The sequence below is a fragment of the Lytechinus variegatus genome, chromosome 2 (assembly GCF_018143015.1).
Source record: "Lytechinus variegatus isolate NC3 chromosome 2, Lvar_3.0, whole genome shotgun sequence".
NCBI classification, from domain to species: domain Eukaryota; kingdom Metazoa; phylum Echinodermata; class Echinoidea; order Temnopleuroida; family Toxopneustidae; genus Lytechinus; species Lytechinus variegatus.
In genome coordinates this window covers 23813176-23824614 of record NC_054741.1, presented here as the reverse complement: position 1 = coordinate 23824614, position 11439 = coordinate 23813176, and the positions used below count along the sequence as shown (strand labels likewise).

The following is an 11439-nucleotide window of genomic DNA, read 5'->3' as shown; positions in this document are numbered from 1 at the left end:
AAACAATATATAAATTGAAAGGGAGGGAGGACCAACTGAAAAGCGGAGCTTGTATAATAAAGACCCCCTGAAATTGTAATTGCATGTATGTATGTATAGTATCTGAATTGTTTTTTTTATATTAACAAAAAAACAGTTATTGAATATGAACATGTAAAACAATTCATTGACGTAAAATGATAAATACATGTTAAAAAAAATCATAGTGTGTAAAAAAAACTTAAGTTTTTCTAACTAGCACAGCAGTTTACAATTGATGAATTATATAATCTAATGATCATTCAGAGGGAAATGCTTTAAGGAATAGGGGAGGGGTAGCATAATAGTGTCCCCCAATCTTTATTTTCGGGGTGACGTGCCCCTTCCCCTCCCCTCCCTTTTGGATTGACGCCCATGCTCATACTGGCACTGCCTATATCTTATCAAAATCAAACTCATATTGCCTTCTGAAATCATGCAATTTAAAACATACACGGCAGATATTCTTTCTTATGATAGTATAAATGAGTAAATGCATCAAATGATTAGGAAATGAATATATCAATGCATTGAAAAACCAAAATAGACAGACAGATAGAGAGATGGATAGGTAGGTAGATAGATAGATAGATAGATGGATGGATGGATGGAGGGTTGGATGGATGAATGAATGGATGGATGGGAGGATGGGTGGGTGGATGGATGGATGGAAAGATAGAGATAGATGGATACATGGATGAATGGCTAGATGGATGGACAGATAGGTAGATGGATAGTTAAATGGATAGATATATAGATAGATAGATGGATGGATAGGCATATCAGGAGAAGAAAGAAGTATATAAACGAATATAAAAACCAAATGAATGGATGAATACAGATAAATAATTGAGTAGATAATGTGTACTTATATGTAAACACAAATAAAACTATTATACAAATAAAATCCAAAGACACTAAAACATATCAGCAGTACAGTCTTCGCATCAGTAATCATCATGATTATTGCGTGCTTTGCGTGACAGAAAATATCAGTCATTAAAAGATTATCCTTCTAATAATTAAAAACATTTTCATTTGTCTCCTATACTGGCCACTGCAGTGTACCCGCATAGTCATTTGATCACGCAGACTGCATGCCTCCGTTATGTCAATCAAGCTTAGTACAGTAAATTTTGTTTTTCTTACGAAAAAAAGAGGTAATTAAATTACATATTAAAAAAGTTAAATTGATGACCCTATTATCGTAATGACATGTAGGGGTTCACTTGAACTTCGTGTAATTATAATTGGGTCATACAATCTCTCTATGAAATCCGATCTCTTTACATGATTATAGACCTTAAAAGAATAATCATTCATGGAAGTTTTCTAAAGTTTTGTATAATTTATTTCCCTTTTCGAGGGGCTGGAAATGGAAAAAAACATAAAAAAACTGAACGGAAACTGAAGATTAAAATATATATGCATACGTGATTTCTGTTAGATGCATAAACATTTCATTTTCTTATTGTAATTTTTAAATAAGAATTTACTTCCACCATTTCATTTTAAATTGATATTCAAATAAAGTTTTAGAACAAGCATTTGCATTTTTTATGTAGTCTTTATCAAAGCTTTACTTGTGTTTGGTAGATAGATGATAGGATAGTTTAAAAGTCAACATTTCCGCTTGAAATAAAGATTGAGAGAAAGATTGTGAAATAGCAATGGCCTCAATATTGTTCCATATTTCAAACGAATGTGTAATCAGTGACTTATCTAAACTTTATTCTCTGAAAATTATTTGTCACTTCTTGTTTCTCACTGAAAATGAAATAGATTTCAAATCCTGAAAATTGAATCGATATGAAATGTTGAAATGTAAAAAGAACTCAACTTTCTGAGCCTTGGCACAGTCATCGTATCATATTTTCCACCATATTCATTGAGTCGGCCGTGTATAGTTTGATTGGTCTGCAGAATTTTCGCAGTTTAAAGTAAGAAAATTGTCTATGGAACAATTTTCGTCTTCTGACGCCTCATATACAATCGAGATTGAATGCAAAAAAAAAATGCTGAGCATTGTCGCATCATGTCAGTGCGAGCATGGTCTGGGCCCCAAAAATATCTTCGGGTGCCGCGTGTATTATTCTCCATAGGAAGCACCCCCAGGTATTGTGGAAGATGTGTAAACCTTGAAAAATGTAACCAAAATGACCTTTATTTTGTAGTGAAACCCTTTTTGCCTTTTTTTGTTGGGGGGGGGGGGCTTTTTAAATTTCTCGGGACTAATTATACTTCCATTTTGTATTGAAAACCCTTTTTTTTGCTTTTCAAATTTCTCGGTGGGACCAATTTGATTTCTATTTTGTAGTGGAAACCTTTTTTCTTCTTTCTTTTTACTTTTCAAATTTATCGGAACCAATTTGATTTCTATTTTGTCTTGAAAAACACGTTTAAATTCTTATTCATTCATAATTATTATCATTTGTTTATTTTTTATTTTTTTGCTTTTCAAATTTACACCAGCACCCCACTAAAATAATAGTTCCAAGGGCCCTGAGAGCGAGCCCCAATTTCCTTCCGGTGGGTGTTTCATACAACTGTTCGCAAAGTTACGAACATGAAAGGGTCGCCAGTCGTGCGTACCCCCTATACACCAACGCTACTTCCATTAGTAGAGCGGATTAGCCGAACAATTGTGCAAATTATGACTAAAGCATGAAACTTTCACAAGTATTAGTATATGCCGTAAGATTTATTTTAAAGATTGGAGGTAAATTTTAAAATGCCATTTTCGGCCGTTGCCATGGCAACGGATTTATTTCTCAAAAATGACATACATCCCCATGTAAATGGTAAATAAACATGATATAGATGAATAAAATGATAATTTTCAAGCTTCCAATTGAATATATATATAAAATTTAGAAACATTAAAAATCAACAAGATAGTTCCAATGGTCCGTTGCCATGGGAACGGTTTGTTTTTCCCCAGAAAAAAATAAAAATTTTGATACTTTTCTTGGGAAAATGAGTAGTTGCTATGGCAACAGATCATTTGCAACGTTGATTATCATTGATTTCAAGTATTACCAAGGTTTCATCAATGTTTATCATTCTAATTAGTTCATGCAGAACACTCATTGTATTGTTTCCCCTAGATTCAGGTCAAACCTTATGCATGCACATTAAGTGAATTTTCATTGTATTTTTCACCTGTCCATACCCTTGTCATCCATGTTGTTTTTTAAAAAATAGATGTTATCTGGTTGCTATATGGCAATGGCTTAAGATGTTATATTTATAAATCTAGTCACAAACATATCTCGATCAGTACCTTAAAATTATTGAAAATGGAAAGATGATCATACATGTCTGTATTCTACATTCTTATCAATATTTTTACCTTTCTACAGGGAAATAAGCTGTTGCCGTGGCAACGGGCCCTTTGCAACTCATTCTGTACTTTATGTTCAAATGAGGGGTTCAAAACTTAAGCATACAGATTAAGTCAATTCTAATTGTATTTTCCACCTGTCCATTGTGTTGTCAACCATGTTATTTTTTTTAAATTAGATGTAATTTGGTTGCCATGACAATGGCTTCAGATATTATTTGTATGTTAACAGCAAACATATCAATTCTTACCACAAAATTAGGAGAAATGAAAGAAAAATCAGAGTCTACAGTCCTTTTTCTAATCAAAACTAGTACTTTTCTTGGGTAAATGAGCCGTTGCTATGGCAACAGGTCATTTGCAACATTGATATTTATCGTTGAATTCAAGTATTACTAAGGCAACATCAATGTTTATCATTCTAATTAGTTCATGCAGAACACTCAGTGTATTATTTCCCCTAAATTAATTGAGTAGGTCAAACCTTATGCATAAAAGTTAATTTTCATTGTATTTTTCACCTATCCATAACCTTGTCATCCCTGTTGTTGTTGTTTTTTTAAATTAGATGTTATCTGGTTGCCATGGCAATGACTTAAGATGTTATATTTATAAATTTAGTCACAAACATATCTCGATACCTTAAAATTATTGAGAATGGAATGATGATCATACATGTATCAATATTTTTACCTTTCTAGAGGGAAATAAGCTGTTGCCATGGCAACGGGTTCTTTGTAACGTTGTTTTTTAAATTTAATTCAAGCGTTACCATGGCAACATAAAGTTTTATCTTTATAAAGAACTGCAGAACACTTTCTGTATTTTTGGTTCAAATGAGGGGTCAAAACTTAAGCATACAGATTAAGTCAATTCCAGTTGATTTTTCCACCTGACCATTGTCTTTTCAACCATGTTATTTTTGTAAATTAGTTAATATTTGGTTGCCATGGCAATGGCTTGAGATATAATTTAAACACATAGCAACCAAAATATCTTTGTTTAACAATGTAAAATTAGGGGAAATCAAAGATAAATCATATTCTACAACGTTTTTTTAATCAAATTTTTTATTTTTTCTGGGGAAAAACAAGCCGTTGCCATTGCAACGGACCAATTGGAACTATCTTGTTGATTTTGAATAATTCTAAATTTTATATATATTCAATTGGAAGCTTGAAAATTATCATTTTATTCATCTATATCATGTTTATTTATCATTTACATGGGAATGTATGTCATTTTTGAGAAATTAATCCGATTTCACTTTTTTCGAAAACAATGAAGTTGGCAATACGTCCGAGGCATTCTTTTTTTTCTTCTGAATCTCAAACAGCTTTATGAAACACCCAATAGATTCATGGCTTCTTCCCCCTAGAAGTTAATAGGCCAAATTGCTTCGAATACTTAGATATATGATAAGATCATAATTACATACTATTGCCATTAAGGAACTAATTAAGCTCCTTTATTTCCGATTAGAAATAAATAAACCAAATTATAACAATTATAACAATCTTCCAAATGGCATGTTTTTTTACAATAGCAAGTAATCCGGTTATGGTTTTCATTCAAGTGTGAAATTCAATACATCATGTGTGATAAGTAATTCGCGCACCCAGATGTTTATAGAGGCCCCACATAGGCATGCATTGCTAGATAAAATATAGCGTAATGGTTTTGAAGCAAGAGGTAATATTCTTTAATTGTCAGATTACACCGAGTCTGATCACGCTAGTGTATATCGGCTAAATATAATGAATAATGAATATATAAAATGAGTATGATACAATCAGGTTAGAAAGCCAAAATTTGCCAAGCCTTGCTGCTGAGCGTTGTTATACACCATGTCAGAATGAGCTTTTATTTCCCCAAGGCTGCCAGGTTTGGGGCTTAATTTCTAGATTAGTAGACCAAACTCCATGGCCCTGCAGAAGCGGGGGTGCTGCGTGCATTAGTTTCCATAGGCAGCACCCCCATGAATTCTGGATGGTGTGGCAAAATGGAGAAATGTGACCCAAAATGACCTACATTTTTTATTTATTTATTTATTTTATTTAATTTTTTATTTTATTTTTATTTATTTTTTTGGGGGGGGGCTTGTCAAATTTCTTGGGACGAAAGTGACCTTCAGTTTGGAGTGAAACCTTTTTCTTGCTTGTCAAACTTACACCAGCCCCCCCCCCCCCCGTAAAAAATCGTTCCCATGGCTTTGCAAACTTCTTAGATATTAGATATCTCAATTACCTTATCTTGCCATTATCGAGCTAATGAAGCAAGTTTATTTCCGATTAGAAAGAAATGAATAAAAAATACGACCTTCCAAAATGACAAGTTGTTTCTTAAGCAAGTTTAGTAATCCGATACATTATGCGTGATCACATCACTCTCAGCTTTTCATTTGGCAACAAAGATACTTTCGGTACACTGTAAAATAAAATATCACCTAATAGGTTATGAAGCCAGAATAAAATTCTTTATTTACCAGATTACTTTAGTCTGATGACGATATTATACTAACGAACATCTACGACCATTTCAGAGATTGATAGGAGTGTTAGCTGCAAGTCGGGGAAAACATGTGAGTATCAAAACATTTCTTGCCATGTCATCGGGAGTGTAATAAATTACATTTTTCGCAATATTTCAAGTGACCACAAGATTCTAGGGGAAAAAATCAAAACATTCCGTTTCCATGAACCGTAAAAATTATAATTCATGAAAGCTATGTTACGAGACATAATATTGGGGCAACTCGCAAGTGACAGAGTTGAGACATTACAAATTAATAAATATGTTTCCTTTGATATAGGATAAATGTTTAAAAAAAAATCAACTCGATGCGAGAAAGAAGTTCCCGGGAGAAGTTTCCTTGAAGGTTTTACACGGTTTAGTCTTAAATAATGAATTATCATCGACATGCTCCCAACATGTTTCAGGGTTTTTACGCTGATATGGTCAGGTGGTAGAAAGTTGACTTACAGAAACCTTTAAAATGAATGATAAATTTAAGCTAAAAATAGAATAACTCAAAGTAACAACTTAAATTCCAAAATAGTCATTGATTTATTCCATTCAAAGTCAACAGACTAATCACAAAGTGACGACTATATCCAGCCGTTTTGAACAACGTCATCTCAGTGTTAATAAGGCATTGTATTAATATCTGCTGTCCTTTTCTGCGCTGTACAGTATTGAGTAGTGATGATTAATTGTTCATTATCCTTTTTGCTAATGTATATTTGCACATTGTAAGTACATGTATGATAATTTCGGGGGGGTTGGGGTTCATAAAAAAAGTTCCTTGTTTCTACTTCAAGACGATGTACGCCGTTTTTCTTTTCATGTCAAGCACAGTGATGAATGATTTCTGTTACTAATTCCAGCATTCATGTTACAATATATTTACCACGCGAACACGCGAGCCGTGAAACGGATTGCACTATACTTCGAAATATTCCTGTTTCCAATAAAGATCAAATTTTCATTTGATATTTTACACGAAAAAATCACACTATATATTTTTGCAATCGTTTTGTGACTTATTGTTGATATGAAGATTTTTACTTTGACACATTATGTCGAGAAATTCACTGTGAAATTGAGCTGCTCTAGAAAGACGAATCCTCTGTTTATGTTAGGACCTACTCATGGGCGAGCACAACGGAGGCGGGGAATTAAAAAAAAATATTCCAGAACTTCATTAAAAAATCAATGAAAATGTGCACGGGATACTACTTTAAAATGCACAAAAGTAAAAAACAAACAAAACAAACCAAACAACGCCGTTGTCATGGTTGTGGAGAGCTTTGTCGCTTCGCTCCAAAGATCACATACATTTTTACTATTTGAAAACAAGTAATTGATACCATTTTTGTGGGTCAACTCACTAATTTCAGGTACCTGCAGACTTTACATTTTCTTCCCTTCAAGTTCATTCTAGATTTGGCAATGATTGACATTGTTCATTATGGAAAGAATAAAATTGAGCACTTGTAGAGGTTCATTGGCTTTTTACAGAGCTGTAAATATTTATGACGAATATTATCTGCTGGCATCCTGAATTAATTTTGATAAGATGTGATTTGATACCATTCCAAAAGTTTTGTAGGAAATTGTATTGATTACTATATAAGCGTTGCTTTTAAAAAAAAACATTTAAGCATGTTGAAGTAGATCATTGGTTTGATGACCTCGTACAAGCTTACATCTCTCCTATCTTTTTTCAACATTCAGGAACTTCGTCTAGTTTCAACTTTCAAGCACTGAACACACTGAAACCAATTAACATGGTCGATGTTGGAATGGATGGAAAAAACACTACTTTCCTTCTTGACGAGTGGGAGAGGGACTTTCTCTCAGTAGTAATGACGGTGATGTTTGTTGCGGGAACCTCCGGAAACGTCATGGTTCTCCTAGCCGTAGCCTTGTCGCGGAAGCTTCAAACCTCCACCAACACCTTCGTTGTCAGCTTAAGCGTGACAGATCTCCTTGCGTCACTGATTCAACCTCTTCAAGTTGCAGGAATGCTTGGCAAAGATGGTTGGCCACTCCCAGATATCGTCTGCAAGATCGTTGCCGGGGTCGCCATTACATGCGTTTCGTGTAGCGTCATCACCATCTCGATGATAGGCGTCAATCGTTTCGTACTCATCACGAGATCGAAAGAGGCATACCAACGCGCATTTTCGACCAAGTTCTTGGCTGCGATGATAATATTTTCTTGGATGTACCCGATCGTCACTTTGGTTCTACCTCAAGTGTCCGGGAAACATGGTCGACTGGGGTATGATCCGTCAACCCGACTTTGCATCTGGGATTTCGCTCATCCAAGCGCAAAGATCTATGTAGTCCTAGCTGCGGTAATGTCATTGACAACGTTCAACCTGACCCTCTTCAGCTATCTCTTGATCTTCAGGCACGTCAGGAACAGCGCCCTCATCACAAGGTCCAAGTCTTCTGTCATCAGCCGTCGACCATCGGCTGTGGTGAGTCGTAAGCGCTATCGGAAGCAGATCGAGCTCGTGATCACCAGAAACTTGCTCTACGTCATCTGCGGATTCTTCTGTTGCGTTATCCCGTATACCGGGCTGTTCCTTGCACTTCCGTTTCTTGAAGGGACGTGGTTGAGGCTAGGTCTTCACATCTCATCATACGCTGCAGTTCTGCTCGTCTTGGACAGCTGTCTCAATCCGGTCATCTACGCGTGGAAGCACCCACACTTTAAAGTGGTCTTCGGATGCATGGTGCGTTGCAGATGGCAAGACATCCCAGAACCATCGAAGTACTTGGCCAGAATCCTTCGACAAGGTGGTCATACCGTTAAGTCATCAATAACTTCTTAATCAAACCAACGTGCAGGAACAAGTATTTGAAATATATTGGCACCATCACATGATAGTTGAAATGAACTGAATACAACGAGACGATTTTGTAGAAAAAAATACCATGACATAGCATTATGATATTTGATTGAATGTATAGGTATAGAGTTAAGGTTGAAAGTACAGAAATTTGTCCAATGGACAAGGAGTTACAGCTTCATTCTGAGTATCAGGAGTGCATGGTACAACTGATATTGTCAATGATGTTGTTTCTGTTGTTCAATTCAATTCAAATAAACATTTATTTCCTTCTCACAAATTTCTACATTTTTCGTAAACATAAAATTTTGATACAAAAATCAGTTTGTCATGAAGAGTATAAATATAGACATGTTAGGTTTATCATGTTTTTAGAAGAAGGCGTTACTGCTGCTGCTGCAGAAATATGGTCCAGTAGTGGGGGTGTCGTGATCCAGTGGTTATGACTCGTCTTTCAATCTGAGGGACGTGGGCTAGATTCAATTGAGCCATTGCGTGTGTTTTCCTTCAGCAAGAAATGTACCCACATTGTGCTGCACTCAACCCAGGTGAGGTGAATGGGTACCCGATAGGAAGAAATTCCTCGAATGCCAGATCGCATGTATCAGCAGGGCTATAGCCGGGGTAATAATAATAACTTGACCGTATTGCGCAGTTGAGTGTACATGTAGAAATTGCGCAATATAAGTGTACAATAATCATCATTATCAATAGTAGTAGAATTGTCACTATATTATACTGTATCACTGTATTTGAATTGACGCAGTGTTGTGATTTCATCTCGTTAAATCAGATGGGTGCGAGCTCAAATTCCACTCCATCCCGCCTCTTGATGGGGGCATTTTTCTTTTCTCCTGGCAGATAGTATTGCAGAGATCCTCAAGAATTCCTTCTTTTTTATCATTTTTGTAAATAAAAGAGAATTTTTCCCGTAACATGTGTTTACTTTTAGGAGAGTTGCCACGGCTCATATATTAATAAATGCCCTATTTTATTAGGATTATAGATGGAAAAAAAATAGATGGGATGATGAATGTATATATCATTTATTAAGGACAGGATTATGCTGTTATCATTCATGTTCTATTTAAAGAAGACAAACATCCAGATTTTTTTTCCCCGTCTGAGAATGATTCATATTTTGATCAGACCTAGACAACGATCCTCTTCATACACCGGTCTCCCAGTGGACACGCCCTAATATTCATGTCTCCAAGGCATGATTCAAATCAAAACATCACTTTGATACAAAGAAATCGTTATTTCATCTCTTGGGTTGTTCCTGGGGATAACCATCCGGTTTATTTCCAATTCGTCTAATGCCAATTCGTCTAATAACCAGTTGGTATAATGTCCATTTAGTCCATATACCATTTGGTCTAATTGGACTTAGAGTTATGTATTGTGCAAAAATGAATGAAAATGAAATGGATATTTAGACCAACTGGTTATCAAGTCAAGTTCAAGTTTATTTAAACCAATCAAAACAAGAGACATATTACATAGTTTAACAAGAAATGAGAATACATGATAGGTTTGGGACCACATAGAAACAGAGCTTGTGTGAGGGGCCCCTTATAAAGTACATTACAGCAAGAATGAGATGAAAAATATATACAATGATAATCTAGATAGTAAATAAGAAAAATTCATACAAAAATCCACACACACACACATACACACGCATACATATGGTTTGTCAAGATTCAATTAAATACACTTTGTAATCTTTCAAATAAATATTTTCGACATGAATTTTTAAATATGGGCAGTGTTGGACTGGATCTAAAGCTTTGTGGTAACTTATTCCATTCTTTGATGCAAACTATCACAAATGGTCATAGACGAAATGGTTATTAGACGAAGTGATGATTGGACCAAATGATTAATAGACCAAATGGTTGTTAGAAGAAATGTTGATGGACGGAATGACATTAGACTAAATTAAAGTAGTCCGTGGTGAGTGGACGAGTTGGCAATAGACGAATTGGCAATTTACCTAATTACTAACAACATGGGTTGGGTAGACGTGGGAGTTATTTAGTGGCCAAGAGAACTAGATTCCAAATAAGCTTTGGGGTGTTCTTTGAGGAGCAGCGATAGTAGAACAAAGTGTCTTTTCAAACAGATGCCCTTCCTCTCAGCAAGAATTCACCAAATGAATTTGTTTGTTTTTTAGAAAAAAATGGGACAGTCATTTTGTTTTCAAGGGCGGGGCTTACGATTGTAAGATTGTCGGCTGAACCAATAATCAATAACAAATAATCTGAAACATTTGTTTTCAACTAATTTGATTTTTAATTATTCTCATAAATAAAATTATCATTATCCACACAGATGGATATGTTTGAAATAATAATATCAATGATGCTTAAAATTGTTTTTGTAAATATGTTTTCTTAAATATGTATACAAACTATTGCTGGGCATGTGTGGGCTCGGTATTGCATCTTATCGAAGAGAGCAGGAATAAGGTAAATAGTAGCGTAGAGAATCTTTTATCCTTCAGAATAAATTTGTATCTCTGATAATGCATTGATATTCCACGTGATGCCTTGATCGTTGCTTTGCTTGACATGTTTATGAGATTCCCATTTGTGTTTGCCAGCCCGCTGGAGCCCCCGAAGCAACGACCCGAATTCAGGGGCTGGCCTTTTTATTCATTTTTTCCGCGGTCACTGGCAAAGAATTCCTCAAATACACTTGGCAAAACAA

The 11439-nt window shown here is 35.2% G+C and overlaps 1 protein-coding gene across 1 annotated transcript; it reads left to right on the top strand.

The window, feature by feature from the left end:
• Positions 1-5854: 5854 nt before the first annotated feature.
• On the top strand, positions 5855-10094 carry LOC121409412 (melatonin receptor type 1B-like). The gene is made up of 2 exons (XM_041601350.1): positions 5855-5942; positions 7598-10094. The coding sequence occupies exon 2, from the start codon at positions 7651-7653 to the stop codon at positions 8704-8706; it is 1056 nt and encodes a 351-aa protein (XP_041457284.1). The 5' UTR covers positions 5855-5942; positions 7598-7650; the 3' UTR covers positions 8707-10094.
• The last annotated feature ends 1345 nt before the right edge of the window (positions 10095-11439 follow it).